At 40.4% G+C, this 17,431-nt stretch overlaps 1 protein-coding gene across 1 annotated transcript in view; it reads right to left on the reverse strand.

Annotated features, from left to right (window-relative positions):
* The window catches only part of LOC134344263 (aryl hydrocarbon receptor-like), a 211,695-nt gene that overhangs the window by 93,996 nt on the left and 100,268 nt on the right, over positions 1-17,431 (reverse strand). The window contains exon 3 of the mRNA XM_063043763.1: positions 11,993-12,084. Coding sequence (XP_062899833.1) covers positions 11,993-12,084 — 92 coding nt within the window. The remainder of the gene's footprint in view (positions 1-11,992; positions 12,085-17,431) is intronic.

The following is a 17,431-nucleotide window of genomic DNA, read 5'->3' on the forward strand; positions in this document are numbered from 1 at the left end:
AAGGAGTCATAATGAAGTGATGACAGGTGATCTTTTTAAAAGGTCTGCAGATGGTGAAAGGAAGTACAGACTAACAGGAACTAAGGAGTCAGAGACAAAACATGGATGTTTCATTTGAACTACAGGATATTGTGAAGGAAGAACATATTTTAATCTGTAACTGGTGCTAAAGAGACAAAGAAAAAAATATTACAGAGGAGCAAACATTTTTATGTTTTCTTTTAAATTTACACCCACATATTAAGGTTAAATAAACATTTGCAAATAGCACATTAGAAAGCTGCCTGGTCAGATCAGATGCCTTAGACAAATCTTTCTCAAGTTTCATGGAGTGCAATATTGCTGAAAAATATCAAAAATGAAAGTAGTAATAGGGTATTCAATATATCAACCTTAGTTTAGTGGTTGAACTCTTAAAAAAAAACTATAATTAAGATTCCAGTGTGGCTATTAAATCTTACAGCTGAGACAACAGCAAAAAAAATGACAAACAGAACATTATCTGTAGGTTATTCTGTTGGATGTATACCACTGCTATGGTCTTGCAAATATCCAACATATTGTGGGATAGCAGGTGTCACGTGCAGCTTACTGAAAACTTCCATTAACAAATGTGCTTTTTGGGCTTCCTCTCACTGGGACATTAAAATTTTACTTTAACCTTTTAACCTCATTGCTTATTCATTGAATCTCAATAATATTGTTGTTGAAGTCTTTTAAATGTATCATTTTTAATTCTGGACTAAGTCTAGCTCTCTAAACTTGAGCATTGCTGAATACAGAAACAGTACAAAACAATTGAAAACTATTATACCCTTGTCATCCATGCCCCAAATCATCTGACATTGTGAAAGCATTTCTCTTAATAGTGTCAATATCACTTGAAATGCATACTCAAATTCTTCAGGTACTTGTGGCTACCTGATATATTGTTCATTTCTTTACTGCTATACTACACCCATGCTATAATGCTACAAGTGAACAACAATGATGTAATTAAGATATTGTGCTCACTGCTAACACTAACCAGAATACAGTAGGTATTGATTTTATATTCTTTACAAATTTAAACTTTTGTCTTGGCAGTAAATGCGCACACAGATATTAGTTCAAGTTTTGTCATTTATAGGCCTTCAGAGCAGGTTTAACAAGTTTAATAGAACCATTTATTCCATTTATTTATTCTCCATTCTCATTTTCTTGCTACCACTGAGTATAATTTCACTGGCTATTAATTTGAATGCATAAATTTAATGGGACAGATCAGCCATGATCCTAATGGATGACAGACCAGGCTTCACAGGCCAAATGTTCCTATTTATTGCTTTTTATAAGTTCTTAAGAAGCCTATCTTGTTCAATCATATATGTGGTGCATGACATTCACATTTCCCAGTCTTTGATTATCTTCACAATTCCTTTAGCAGAAATGAATGTAATCATCCAGTTACTGTACATCAACTGAAAACTGAATCACTCACTATGAAAGTATAGATTGAGAACAGAATTACTACTTTAATTCTCTGTTAGGCCACAATGATTAAAAATATTAACATTATTATTTTATTAATTGAAATGCTACTGTTATGTATTTAATACTTCAATCGTATTTGAGTAATCTTCTGAATTCAGAAGTTTATAAAGAGTGAGAACTGGGTGACAATAATGTTAAAAAAAGCAGAAATGGCTGGCTAGATCAGAAAGTTTGACGCATTTGATTACACAACGTGTAATTGGCTCATGTATGCTGAGCTATGAGAACAGTATTTTGAAGCAAATGAGAAGCAAGTACCAATTTTATTGGGTTTACTGGGTTTAAAGGCATACAGTTTGCTTCCAAGTTTAACTTCTCCAACCAAATCATCAGAAATCAGCTTTGCTGATGTTGTAAAAGTAATGCGGGAATACTTTGAAACAAAGCTATTGTTGAAAGTAGAACAGTTTAGGTCTCAAACAGAATCAAAAACAAGGGGAATCCATTTCAGGTTACATGTCTGAATTGAAGAGATTGCCTGACCATTGTCAATTCAGTATTGGGCTTAATGATGCATTGAGAGATCATTTCTTAAAAATCTTAAAGCATTCAGAAATGGCTCCTAACTGAAGCACAACTTACATTCAAAAGATCATTTGAAATTGCTGCTTCAATGGAAACCACAGACAGAGATTCAATTGAGTTGCAGACAGGAATGAAAGTGAGCTTGAGAAAAATTGCAGTGTCTAAACAGAAACTGGTCTGGCCTAACAAACTGTATTACCATGTGGCAGGGGTTTACATACACCAGACAGTTGCAGGTTAAAAGGTGATATTTGCAGATAATGTAACAAAGTAGGACACATATGAAGAGCATGTTGGACATAAATAAAAGGACTGAACAGGGAAGAGAAAGAGCTAAAAAGTCAAGTTATAGTTTCAAAAAGAGCACTAATCTGCATACTGTTGATGATAAATCTGATAATAATGGAAGTGATGCAGGTCTGGATACCCTTGAGATTTCAACAGACGATAGATGCAGGAGTAAGCCATTCGAGCCAGCACCGCCATTCACTGTGATCAGTCTGATCATCCACTATCAGTATCCGGTTCCTGCCTTATCCCCATAACCTTTGATTCCGCTATCTTTAAGAGCTCTATCCATCTCTTTCTTGAAAGCATCCAGAGACTTGGCCTCCACAGCCTTCTGGGGCAGAGCATTCCATATATCCACCACTCTCTGGGTGAAAAAGTTTTTCCTCAACTCCGTTCTAAATGGCCTACCCCTAATTCTTAAACTGTGGCCTCTGGTTCTGGACTCACCCATCAGCGGGAACATGCTTCCTGCCTGCAGAATGTCCAATCCCTTAATGATCTTGTATGTTTCAATAAGATCCCCTCTCAGCCTTCTAAATTCCAGAATATACAAGCCCAGTCGCTCCAATCTTTCGACATATGACAGTCCCGCCATCCTGGGAATTAACCTTGTGAACCTACGCTGCACTCCCTCAATAGCAAGAATGTCCTTCCTCAAATTTGGAGACCAAAACTGTGCACAGTACTCCAGGTGTGGTCTCACCAGGGCCCTGTACAGCTGCAGAAGGACCTCTTTGCTCTTATACTCAATTCCCCTTGTTATGAAGGCCAGCATGCCATTAGCTTTTTTCACTGCCTGCTGTACTTGCATGCTTGCTTTCAGTGACTGATGTACAAGAACACCTAGATCTCGTTGTGCTTCCCCATTTCCTAACTTGACTCCATTTAGATAATAATCTGCCTTCCCGTTCTTACCACCAAAGTGGATAACCTCACATTTATCCACATTAAACTGCATCTGCCATGCATCTGCCCACTTACCCAGCCTGTCCAAGTCACCCTACATTCTGATAACATCCTCCTCACATTTCACACTGCCTCCCAGCTTTGTGTCATCGGCAAATTTGCTAATGTTACTTTTAATTCCCTCATCTAAATCATTAATATATATTGTAAACAGCTGTGGTCCCAGCACTGAACCCTGCGGTACCCCACTGGTCACCACCTGCCATTCCAAAAGGGACCCGTTAATCGCTACTCTTCGTTTTCTGTCAGCCAGCTAATTTTCAGTCCATTCAGTACTCTGCCCCCAATACCATGTGCCCTAATTTTGCCCACTAATCTCCTATGTGGGACTTTATCAAAGGCTTTCTGAAAGTCAAGGTACACTACATCCACTGGCTCACCCTTGTCCATTTTCATAGTTACATCCTCAAAAAATTCCAGAAGATTAGTCAAGCACGATTTCCCCTTCGTAATCCATACTGACTCGGACCAATCCTGTTACTACTATCCAGATGTGTCGTAATTTCATCTTTTATAATTGACTCCAGCATCTTTCCCACCACTGACGTCAGGCTAACCGGTCTATAATTTCCCGTGTGTAAACTAACAATAGACAAGAAATATAGCTTACATCAGAAGTGAATGACAAATTAATTACAATGGAACTCTATACTGGTTCAGCTGTTTCAGACATTTCACAAAATGAGTCTGAGTGGAATTTCAAAGCTAGCAAACTGAAGCCTACAGTTATTCAACTATATAACTCCTGTGGGAATGACATTTATAACAGTGAAATACAACAAACAATAAGCCACATTGAGCTTGTATGTGGTAAACACAGAAGGACCAGCATTCTGGAATCATAATTGGCTGAGACAACTACAACTGATTGGAGACTAGTCTACAATTTGCAAGCCACACCTTCTGCAATGAAGCTGTATGAAAGCAAATTAACAAAGGTACTGGATGATGCCTCAACTGTCGCCATGCCAAACACCATGAACCACAGCCTGACAGAGGACAAACAAGTGCTGGTACCAAACTCCATGCCTCTGGTTGGAGACCATATTGGACCAGGGAAAGACTATGCTGCTCAGAGGAATTGTGGAAGTGACGAAAGCAGTGGTCCAAATACAACTGTTTTGTAGGCAACATATCCGAGAAAGCTTCTGATATCCATTCTTTAAGGTTATTACATGAACTTGAAGCAGGAAACAAAAATGCTGCTTGTAAAGTAGGTGCAAAACCAAAGCCCAGTTGGATGACTGGTAGGCCAAAAAGAAAGGAGTCAATGGAGATACAAAAACAGAGGAATCATCAAATGATTTTGAGAATGTGGAAACCAAGAGAAGAGATTAGTTGTAAAGGGAGCAATAGAAGGATTAATAGGAGAATATGCCAGTAAACTAAATGCATCGTCCCAAGTGCACAAACTAGAAGTAGAAAAAGGAAGGAGAAGAAAGGTGTCCAAAGCAGTCAGAACCACATCCTGCAGTCTCAGAATCAACTCCTAGAATCACCATGTAGGAGGCCCTAGAACCTGAGATTGCTTTCATAGCCACAAATTTCACCTGCCAAGTAGAGTGACCCCCACCCCCCTTGTCAGGTGATATGTTATCCCACAAGAGTAAGCATTCCTCCACAGTGATTAAATCTTTTAGCATGAATGGGACAATTTAAATTTTACAATGCTGTGGATATCTGTATATAATAGTTGTATTACATAATATACTGTGTATATCACTGAGATGCATTCTCTATCGAGTAGCTACACAGGGAGGAGTATGCATTTTTAATATTTCAATAATATTTGAATAGTCTTGTATATATTGTTTGATTAAGCGCTCTTATTTGTTTAAATAATTACAGGTTATAAGCAAAACATGTGAATCGCAAATGTCATCACGCTACCACGTGATACATGCGCACCTCGCTTAAAGTAAACGCGAAGTTACACCCACATTTCAGAATCCTGCATCTTCCTTTGAAATAGTTAAATGTTTTGAAGTTGTAAAATATAACGAATACTACATGCAAGATTTTCAAGAGAATGGGAAAGTAACAAATTCTCTGGCTTTCATTCATTGGCAATCGGAATTGGTTCAACCTGCCTCTGAAGCAGCCACCCTATTCATTTTAGAAGTGCGGAGCAATAGCTTTTAAAGGAGAAAACATGTATTAGGGTGGTAACATAAGTAATTTAGATAAACCACTTTAAAATTATTGGTTTTAAATGTTTATTCTTTTCTAATTTTAAGACATTTTAAATTCTTTAGTTGTCTGATTTTTCAGATATAGTTTTGGAATGATCATGAATTGAAGTTTAATACAGAAATAAGTCAACTTGGCCAGATTGTGTGGGTTAACGGGCCCTCCTAGTTTTTTCATGGTTGAGACTAGATCGGATATCCATTTTAATGGTACTTAGATGACTAACACCCTGTTGTCAAGAAAGTTGGGCCAGCATTTTGTGGGAAGATAAATGCTGGAGAATCCACAAAAGTTTGGAATTTTTCCCACAGATGGCTTGTCACTGACAGGAAATTCTGCCCAATGTTATCCTCACATTCCTCTGTGCAAATTGGCCAAGATTATATCAGGCACAAGTTCATCAAACAATTGTTAGCAGTAATCCTTTAAGCATACCAATTTTGCAAACATCACAATTGATAAAATGTTAAAGAATGTGGCATTTAAGTTATGATGCAATTAAAAGAAGAAAATCTTGCATGGCATTAGAAGTACTTTACAACAAATCCAGTAAATTCTACAGCCAATCTATTTGCAGTCAGCATCTCTAAATTACAAATTCATAATAATCTGATAATCTACTTGATTTATGTTGGTGCAAGACAAGCATTTAATATGACGTCAACAACTCCTCTGCTTTATTTTTCCAGACTGGTGTCATAATTTGTTAGAGCGTATGAGTTTACATAGCACAGAAATGAGTCTTCAGCCACTATGTCTGCTATTAAACAACTATCGAAACTAAAGCTTGATACCACTGTTCACGCAAAATGCTGGAGTAACTCAACAGGTCTGAGAGCATCTGTGGAGGGAAACAAACAGTCAACTTTTCAAGGTGAGACTTTTCACCAGGACTGGAAAGGAAGGGGGCAGAAGCCAGAAGGAAAAGGTGTAGGGAGCAGGAGTACCATCAACTTGGCAGGTCAAAGGTGAAATCAGGTGAGGGGGAAGGTGGGTTGGTGGGTGGGGGAGGGGTAATGATGTGAAAAGCTGGTAGGTGATAGATAAAGAACTGAAAGAGATGGAAACTTATAGGAGAGGACAATGGAAAAGGAAAGGAAGGGAAGGGAAGGAGGTGGAAAACCAAAAAGAGGTGAGGGCAGGTCAATATGGTGGGCTCGAGATTCCCAGCATTTGCAGCATCTCCTGTGTGGTCTGAAAATGTGAAAGGGCCTCTTTTTAATCTGAAAGATGAAACTGGCAGGAGTGCATCATTCCCCACGTATTCCCCAAAGAATCCACTGAGAACTATGCATACAAATATTTGGATTAAGAGTTTGCATCTGGAGTCTTCTGCCTCAGATGTATGAGCGCTATAACTGAGCCACAGTAGACAATTAGAAATGAAACTAATTTATCACATACATACATATATACAAACACATAGTTTAAGGTATATAAGGCTCTAACATCCTGGCCAAACATATTAGAATTTACAGCTTTGAACTACAGTTTATTACTAAACAAGATCTCAGTGTAAACAGTGCCATTGTAGGAAGGTGCGGATCAGGGAAATAGGAGTCAGCACTTGCCTGTGCATGTCTGAGAATCACACAGCAGCATTAACAGACTACTGTATGAGTAATGCAACAGGCTGCGTAATGACTTTAGAACTGGAGTACATCCTTCTGCTATTCAAGAAGCAATTTTACTTTGTTTCAGAAGCTGTATTTGGAGCATAGCTTGCTATGTATCAAAACGTATCACCTGTTGTGTCAGTATACGCTTCTAAAGCATAAAAACAACTTTTAATGTAATTAGAATGAAATCCGTTGGATTCCACGCTACTGAGTGAAAACATCCTTGACAATGTAAAAAAAGGTGCATGCAGATTTCAGTGCTTAATTTAACAGAAAATGCACTGAATAATTAATGCCCACTGTTCCTCCTATTTTATTTTTCTTAGCCTAGCAGCATGAATCATTACAACCTATCCTCGTTATATGCGAGGAATATGTTCCTCGAAGTTGATGCATAATGTGAAATCGCATAATGTGAATAATTATTTAAATGGAGAAAATAGGGATGCGTTCCAGAGGGCTTCCTAAATATGTTTTATCTGTAATTTATTCACATTTACATACCAATACGACACAAAAGCAGTACTACAAGACAACTTTTGTATTATATTTAATTAATTTAAGGTAATATTCAATGTAATAAATCATAGTAAGTTAACATCCACTGGTGTACAGTACTCACCAACAGTGGCAGGTGTGTTGACTCCGGGAGATGAGTGGTTGTTGTGGTGTCGGGCAGCTTTACACGGATAAGGTGGATGGTTGTGGTTGTCAGGATCATATCAAGCACCGCAAGGGGTGAAGGAAGACTCACAGAACTCTTAGAACTGCTGGCAGCAGAAGATTACAGCAACTTGAATAATGTGGTGGGAGTTGTTTGCTTGGCAGCATTTTGTTTTTCCAGCATAAATTTGCTTGTAGGGAAGAAGGGTTGACGACAGTGAACGACTGAAATGCCTACTCCGTTCTAAACTTGGGTCCATGTCCATCGCCATTTGTGCCAAGTGTTCCGACTTCCGCCATTCCCTCACCGTTGGTAAGCTCCCGGGATTTTCAAAATCGTCCGTTGCTTGCAGCATCTGAGAGATAGTTCGCCGTAAAAAAAATGTATGCCTTGAATGTGGATTACCCCTTGGTCAAGTGGTTGAATCAGTGATGTTGTGTTAGGCGGCAGGAAACACTCTGTTATGTTAGGATGAATGCTGTCCAAATGTTTAGGATGGGCTGGCGCATTGTCAAGCAACAAAAGAACTTTAAAGGCAAGATTCTGTTCCCATCAGTAGCGTCCCAGAGCTGTGTTACCTTCAGCTGATGCCGCACTGTTTACAATTTCCAACTTTTTTTCCAAGTGTTAAAGCGGTTCTCTGCCGCTCGGCTGACGGCCCAAGACATGACATCGGACGCTTAGGAGGCATAGTTAAATATTTCAAGTACAAAATCACTGCACCGTAGGTAAAACCAACAAAAGTTTAAGATCGCGCATCCACACCTTGCCAAAACCAATGCGAGAGTGACAGGAGTGAAATTGTGAGGCGTGCACACCTGACATATTGGCGGGAAGGCAGTGCTCCTCGCATAACTGTGAATTTTGGACGCATATAATGAGACGTTGGTAGAAATATGTTCCTCTCATAACTGTGAATCTGCATAGGTTGAAGACGCATATAACGAGGATAGGGTGTATATCTTGTATTTAGATAATGAAAGCACATTCAGTATATATAAATGACAATTTCCCCTTATACCCCATTGCAAATATTCTGTAATATCACATCTCTCAATGTTGCCATGGCACTCAAATATTACAAAATAAAACAAAATGTGCCAAAAATGCTATTTGCAAACATTCTACTGAATTTGAGTAAAGCTATGTCCAAGAAATATCACAATACCAAATGCAAAATATCTCACTGCTAAGAGTAGCTGCTAGTGTTCAGTCGGTGTGGTCAGGCTTCTCCAGACTGTCCAACCAACAGATGACCAGAGAAATTAATTTCATCTTGCAAAGCAGAAAAGAGACTTCACGATTCCTGCTGGGTACCCATTTTTACCTGAACTTCTATACAATATTTTGGAAGTGAAAAAAACAGAACTGACATCTCTTAATCACACGAAAAATTGTTTTAAGCGCTCAACAAGCACCCATTGAAACTTTTCACACCAAGGAACGCATTTCCTGCCACAAATTTCAATCAGTTCAGATGGCATTTAAAGCACTTAATTTGCTTTGAGAATCAATATTAAAAAGTGAGTTTTATTTTAAGAATCATAGTAGTAACAATTCAAATGTTGATGACACTTGAGCCAAGTTAAATTCCTGAGAAAAAGTGAAGCTAGCTCTTCACGAGCACAGCCAACTGATAGAGAAAAAAAAATACATTGGCATGTACATTCATCACCACATCCTTCATGGAAAAGCCCTTAGGTACTCTAAGGCAACCAGCTGTAACTGCTCTGGTTTAAAGATAAATTCGTGCAAATACCTACAATCATATTGAAGCTACAAACTTTACAACAAAAAGACAGCATTATTTGATGGAAAATCATTGAAACAAACCAAATTTAAGCTTGAGTCTCTGTACCCAAAATATCATTCTCCATAACTTCCACAATCTCCAAGGGAATCCTACCACTAAGCACATCATCCCATTTCATAGGAACCCTCTGTATGTGACTCTTTGTCCACTCGTCCCTCCCCACTGATCTCCCTCCTGGCATTTATCCCTGCAAACAGCACACTTGCTACAGGTGCCCATTCACTTTCCGTCATCATTCAGGGTCTCCAAACAGTCCTTCCAGGTGAGTCAACACTTCACCTGAGAGTCCTTCAGGGTTATCCATTGGGTCCTATATTCTCAGTGCGGCCATCTCTACTTTGATGAGACCCAACACAGACTGGGGGACCACTTCATTGAATACCTTTGGTCAGTCAGCTGCAAAAGACAGGATATCCAAGTGATCACCCATTTCAATTCCGCCTCCCATTCCCATTCTGACCACTGTCATGATGAGGCCAAACTCAGGATGGTGGAGCAACACCTCATTTCTCTTCTGGATAGCCTCTAACCAGATGGCATGGACATTCATTTCTCTAACTTTCCAGTAATTTCTTACCCCTCCGTCCTTCTCCCTTTTTCCATTCCCCATTCTAGTTACCCTTGCACACATTCTCTTCACCTGCCCATCACCTTCTTCTAGCTCCTCTCTACCTCCCTTTTCTTCCATGGTCTATTATCCTCTCCTGCCGGACTGCTTCATCTTCAGCACTTCACCTCTTCCACCTATTACATCCCAGTTTGTTACTTCACACCTGCACCCTACCCATCCACTTCTGCCTTCACCTGGCTTTTCCTATCACATGCCAGCTTATACAGTCGGCCCTCCTTATCCGCGAGTTCCGCATGCGCGAATTCAACCAACCGCGGATCGAGAAAACCTGGAAGTGCCCTCCCAGCACTTGTTGTACGAGCATGTACAGACTTCTTTTCTTGTCATTATTCCCTAAACAATACAGTAATACAACTATTTTACATAGCATTTACATTGTGTTAGGTATTATAAGTAATCTAGAGATGATTTAAAGTATACGGGAGGATGTGCGTAGGTTATTCTGGATTGGGATCGGAAAAAAAACAGAAGTTCTCTTACTAAGTAAGTCAGAACAGGTACATCCAGTATTATTTAGTGTCAGTTAGTCAAACGTTTGTCTTAGTATATCGTATATATTTTACCTTTCTATGCATATAAAATACTTAAGAAACGTATGTTTCAGCGCCGGGCTTGGGAACGGAAGTTCCCGAGTTCGATCCACTGACAGATCGTTCCCAGGTTCGATCCAGTGACAGATCGCTCCCGAGTGCGCTGTCCATCCCTGTCAGGTTGATGTGAAGGATCAAAAACCCAAAACCCCAAAACCCAATAATTAAACCACTGCGTTGCTTAGTAATAATTGTTGCTTTAATCGGGCAGGGCCTTTCTCATTTTATCCTTTAAAATTGTTCCGATCGTTGACCAACTGTAGCCTAATGCTTTTCCAATGACTGATGGCGTTTCACCTCTTTCTGATCGCTTTATTATTTCCACTTTATTTTAAATCACGATCGTGATTATTTTCATGAACAGAAACACTGTGGATTCAGAGCTCCTCCACCAGGTCCTAATGCCCACCGCACTGAGAAAGGTTAAATAAGGTGCGGGGTTGCGCTGGGTCCTGAGGTCCACCGCATTGAGACAGGTTGAACAAGGGACTTGAGCATCCGTGTTTTTTGGTATCCGCGGGGGGTCCCGGAACCCATCCCTCGCGGATAAGGAGGGCCGACTGTACTTCTTCCCCTCCCCCCACCATCTTATTCTGGTTTCTGTTCCTTTCTTTTCAATCCAGATGAAGAGTCTCAGCCCAAAATATTAATTGTTCATTCCCCTGGAGTCCCTCCAGCATTTTATGCATTTTGTTCCAAGATTTCCAGTATCTGCAGAATCTTCAATGTTTACAAATTTAAGCCTCTATTGTTTACCAGATGTCATCAGTTAACTCTTAAATAATGCTTTGGTAATGAAAGTTAACGTTTTTCTCCCCAGATGTTACCTGGCCTTATGAGTATTCATACCTTTTTGAATTCTTACTTTAGACTGCAAGTTACCTGGCTTACCAGGTCCTGTGTCACTACATCATAAAAAATTTGAAGTACATTTTTTTTTAAATATAGAAACAACTATAATCCACTTTTTATTATGCTAATAGGCACAAAAAATATTTCAGATTACTGTGCAACTCCTGACAAATCTACTAGCAGCAAGACAGTGTACAAATACCTCAAAGTTAAAAAAAAGATTGTTATAATTCAGATAACCACAGCAACTTACAGATTGGTAACTTCATATTATGGCTGCTGCTCTTACACCTTTAAAAAAATCCTTAGCTATCTTACTTGCAGCAGAAGTTCTCCTTCTTGAAGATGCTCACTTGGTTGAGGTTGTACACAATTTTCATGGATACCATTCCCATTAGATTTCAATGTAACTGGAGAAACAAAAGTGAAAGTAATTGTTGTTACTTCACAATATAAACAATGTAGGTACAGTACTATCACTCTTAAAATAAGATAAGCTTACAAAAGTACTTACTTCATTATACCCCAAAAGGATTGGCACATGGTATAATTGATTAAATATACTAAATAGGTAAAAGAACTGAAGTGCATACGGCTGGGCGATCTGGAAAACCGTGTAAGGAATGTGGAGCAGCAGCTGGATGACCTTTGACTCATAAGGGAGAATGAGGCAGTCATAGATGAGAGCTACAGGGAGGTAGTCACACCTAGGCTGTCAGAAGCAGGTCGTTGGGTGACAGTCAGAGGGGGTAAGCGAAGGTGAGTAGACAGGTAGTGCAGAGCACCCCTGTAGCCACTCCCCTGAATAATAAGTTTACCGTCCTGGATACTGTTGGCAGGGACGACCAACCAAGTGTGAGCCACGGTGGCAGGGCCTCCGGCACTGAGTCTGACTCGGTGGTGCAGAAGGGTGGGACGGAGAAGAGGAGAGCTGTCGTCATTGGAGACTCTATAGTCAGGGGAGCAGACAGGAGATTTTGTGGACGTGAGAAGGACACCTGCATGGTTTGTTGCCTCCCGGATGCCAGGGTCCGGGATGTCTCTGACCTGGTGCACGACATCCTGGTACGAGAGGGAAAGCAACCAGAAGTCGTGATACATGTTGGGACCAATGACATAGGCAGGAAGAGGGATGAGGTCCTGAAGTGTGAGTTTCCGGAACTAGGCAGAAGGCTGAAGAACAGGACCTCAAGGGTGACGTTCTCAGGATTGCTGCCAGTGCTACGTAACAGTGATGGTAAGAATTGGAGGAGATGGCAGTTGAATGCGTGGCTGAGGAGTTGGTGCAGGGAGCAGGGTTTTAGATTTTTAGATCACTGGAATCTCTTCTGGGGAAGGTGGGACCTGTACAGATCGGATGGGTTGCACCTGAACTCGAGGGGAAGCAATATCCTTGCAGGTAGGTTTGCTAGCATGGTTCGGGAGGGTTTAAACTAATTTGCGAGGGAGATGGGACCCAGAGCGATAGAGCAGTGAAAGAAGTGCATGGAGTAAAGCCAGATCTAACATACAGAGAGGCTTTGAGGAAAGAGAAGCAGAATAAACGGTGTAAAGACAGTAAGGTAGAATGGCTGACATGTGTGTACCTCAATGCAAGAAGCATCAGGAACAAAGATGATGAACTAAGAGCTTGGATACATACATGGAATTATGATGTAATGGCTATTACAGAGACTTGGCTGGGACCAGAGCAGGAATGGATTCTCAATATTCCTGGATTTCAGTGCTTTAAAAGGGATAGAGAGGGCGGAAAAAGGGGAGGAGGGGCGGCATTACTGGTCAGGGATACTATTACAGCTACAGAAAGGGTGGGTAATGTAGTAGGATCCTCTTTTGAGTCAATATGGGCGGAAGTCAGGAACAGGAATGGAGCAGTTACTCTACTGGGGGTATTCTATAGGCCCCCTGGTAGCAGCAGAGATACAGAGGAGCAGATTGGGAGGCAGATTTTGGAAAGGTGCAAAAATAACAGGGTTATCATGGGTGATTTTAACTTCCCTAATATTGATTGGCACCTGATTAGTTCCAAGGGTTTAAATGGGACAGAGTTTGTTAAGTGTGTCCAGGATGGACTCCTGTCACAGTATGTGGACAGGCCGACCAGGGGGAATGCCATAATAGATCTAGTACTAGGTAATGAACCGGGTCAGGTCACAGATCTCTCAGTGGGTGAGCATCTGGGGGACAGTGACCACCGCTCCTTGGCCTTTAGCATTATCATGGAAAAGGATAGAATCAGAGAGGACAAGAAAATTTTTAATTGGGGAAAGGCAAATTATGAGGCTATAAGGCTAGAACTTGCGGGTGTGAATTGCGATGATGTTTTTGCAGGGAAATGTACTATGGACATGTGGTCGATGTTTAGAGATCTCTTGCGGGATGTTAGGGATAAATTTGTCCTGGTGAGGAAGATAAAGAATGGTAGGTTGAAGGAACCATGGGTGACGAGTGAGGTGGAAAATCTAGTCAGGTGGAAGAAGTCAGGTGGAGTCGCGATGTAATGATGAAGCTCTATAAAACTCCGGTTAGGCCACACTTGGAGTACTGTGTCCAGTTCTGGTTGCCTCACTATACGAAGGATGTGGAAGCATTAGGAAGGGTGCAGAGGAGATTTACCAGGATGCTGCCTGGTTTAGAAAGTATGCATTATGATCAGAGATTAAGGGAGCTAGGGCTTTACTCTTTGAAGAGAAGGAGGATGAGAGGAGACATGATAGAGGTGTACAAGATAATAAGAGGAATAGATTGAGTGGATAGCCAGTGCCTCTTTCCCAGGGCACCACTGCTCAATACAAGAGGACATAGCTTTAAGGTAAGGGGTGGGAAGTTCAAGGGAGATATTAGAGGAAGGTTTTTCACTCAGAGAGTGGTTGGTGCGTGGAATGCACTGCCTGTGTCAGTGGTGGAGGCAGATACACTAGTGAGGTTTAAGAGACTACTAGACAGGTATATGGAGGAATTTAAGGTGGGGGCTTATATGGGAGGCAGGGTTTGAGGGTCGGCACAACATTGTGGGCCAAAGGCCCTGTACTGTGCTGTATTATTCTATGTTCTATGTTCTAAATAGGTGAAATAGGTAAAGAACAATGTGGTTTTGTGAAAGACAAAGGTACAAGAAACACGGTTATTGATGTCAAGGATACTATCAGAAAGAGCAATTCAAGTGCAAAGAGATTTGTTTGTTTTATCGATTACACAAAAGCATTTGATTAAGTGAGGCAGAATAAGTTATTTGAAATATTACAGGAAACTCTAGATCTAGATTTGAAAGACCTCCACCTAATCAGAAATCTGTACTGGGAACAAACCGCCACTGTAAGAATAGATGGAGAAGTGAGTCAGTTTACAAAAATCAGGAGAGGCATTAGACAAGGGTGTGTTTTCTCCCTTGGTTTGTTTAATTTGTACAGTGAAACAATATTACAAAAAATAAGAGACATCTTGGAAATCAAATTTGGCGGTGAAAACATCAATAATTTTAGATATGCGGATGACACTGTGCTAATTGCAAGTACGGAGGAAGAACTACAAAACTTAATTGATATAGTTGTTGAAGAAAGTGCAAAAATGGGTCTATCTGTCAATTACAAAAAGACAATGTATGGTGATATCTAAAAAGGAGAATCCTATCTGCAGGCTGAGAATAAATGGGGAAGACATAAAACAAGTACAGAACTTTTGCTACTCAGGAAGCTGGGTGACATCAGATGGCAGGTGCAACATGGACATCAAAAGAAGAATAGGGATGGCAAAAGACACCTTTACGAGAACGAAGATTATACTGACCAACACTCAACTAGGCATGACAGAGTATTGAAATGTTACATTTATCCAGTTATGTTATATGGCTTAGAATGTTGGACAATATCTAGTAACATAAGGAAACGAATTGAAGCAGCAGAAATGTGGTTTTTGAGGAGGATGCAAAGAATATCATGGACGAAATGAGTATCTACTGAGGATGTCATGAACAGCAAGCATAAAAAGAGAAATAATGTATGAGATCATGAAAAGGCAATGTACCTTCACTGGACATGTGATCAGGAAAGAGGAGTTAGAATGCACGATAATTATGGGAAAGATTGAAGAGAAGAAAGCAAGAGAATGGCAAAGACAAATGATGATGGAGACAGCAGCCAGAGAACTGGAAATGAACACCAATGAATTGATCCACTTGACCCGAAACAGGAGTGCGTGGGCCATGGCAGTCAAAGCTCAAACTGGGCATGGCACCTGATGATGATGATACTAAATAAGCTAGACTCTCGCACATCTAAAACCACCACATAAGTCAAAAGTCCATACATCATCATAGAAAATAAAAAGTGATGAAGTAACGCACATAAAATGCTGCAGGAACTCCGTGGGTCAGGCAGCAGTCTGGTCATTCAGTCCTGAAGAAGGGCCTAGGACCGAAACGTTGACTGTTTATTTGTTTCCATCGATGTTTCCAGACCCGCTGAGTTCCTCACAGCATTTTTTCTGTGCTGCTTTGGATTTCCAGTGTCTACAGACTTTCTCATGACAGCGATGAAATAATTTGCTAAGGGTAATCAAACACTTTAAACGCGAGCCTTTAGAGCAAATACTGTTCTTACACCTGCATGACTCCATGGAGATATTCTTAAAGCATCACAGAAGGATCAGCACAGAAATGGACCCTTTTGTCTCATTTCACCCATGCTGACCATGACACCCATCTCTGCATTTGCCTACGTTAGATCCGTATCTCTGTATGTCTGCTCCACCCAAATACCTGTCCATATATCTTTTAAAGATTGTAATTGGATCTGCCTCCACTACCTCATCTGCCAGCTTGTCTCAGATATTCACTGTGTGGAAAAACGTACCCTTCAGATTTTCTTTAAACTTCTGTCCTTCATCTTAAACCTGTACCCTCTACACTCCTCTGCCTGAGGAAAAAAAAACTCTGTCTGTTCTATTTATGTCCTTCATAATTATATAAACCTTTATAAGGTCATCCCTCAGTCTCCTGCATTGCAGTGAGAAAATAACCCAGCCATTTCAAGCCCTCTTGATAACTACAGCCCTCTAATTCCAGACACATCCTGGTGATTCTGTTCTACACACTGTCTATTGCTAGCACACCATTCCTGTAATTTTACTTAAATCACCTGTCTGTTAATCCGTATTTTATTTATGGAATTGAAAATTTAGATCAGCATTCTTTGTGCATAAATGACAGCTTCAAGAGCAGCTGATTTAGTTTAGTGGAATGATATATTTAAAAATTCTATCTATGACAGCAGTTTAGTGGCTGTGGAGTGAGATACAATCTCCTCTCCCCGCCCCCCCCCCAAATGAAGGAGATTTAATAAACTCATGAAACTGGCTAAGTAAAATTAAAAGCCTTTCAACCAGTTAAAGCTATTTAGCCAGTCAGTGGTGTAGTGCAATCAGCAATGGACTTCAAGGCAAATGCTTTGGGTTCAAATCTGGCTGCCACCTCGGACATTTTCCATCTGTGCTGGGTAGAGCATCAAGCTAGCAACTCACAAAACAGACAAATGTTAAGGAACCAGCAAAAAAAAATGCTGCCCGATGCAGCACAAGGCACGAAAAGGAGCAACAAATGTACACACAGCTCAAGCTATAAACTGTCAAGGACAAAATTATGTGGAATTCTTAAATTAGAAATTAACTGTCAAGAGGAGAGATATTACAAATATCAATTTGAGTAAAGACAGAGGATTGACTTTAATTAATAATTAACACTGAACAGTTCCCACAACCTTT

This window comes from Mobula hypostoma, chromosome 3 (genome assembly GCF_963921235.1).
Source record: "Mobula hypostoma chromosome 3, sMobHyp1.1, whole genome shotgun sequence".
Lineage (NCBI taxonomy): Eukaryota > Metazoa > Chordata > Chondrichthyes > Myliobatiformes > Myliobatidae > Mobula > Mobula hypostoma.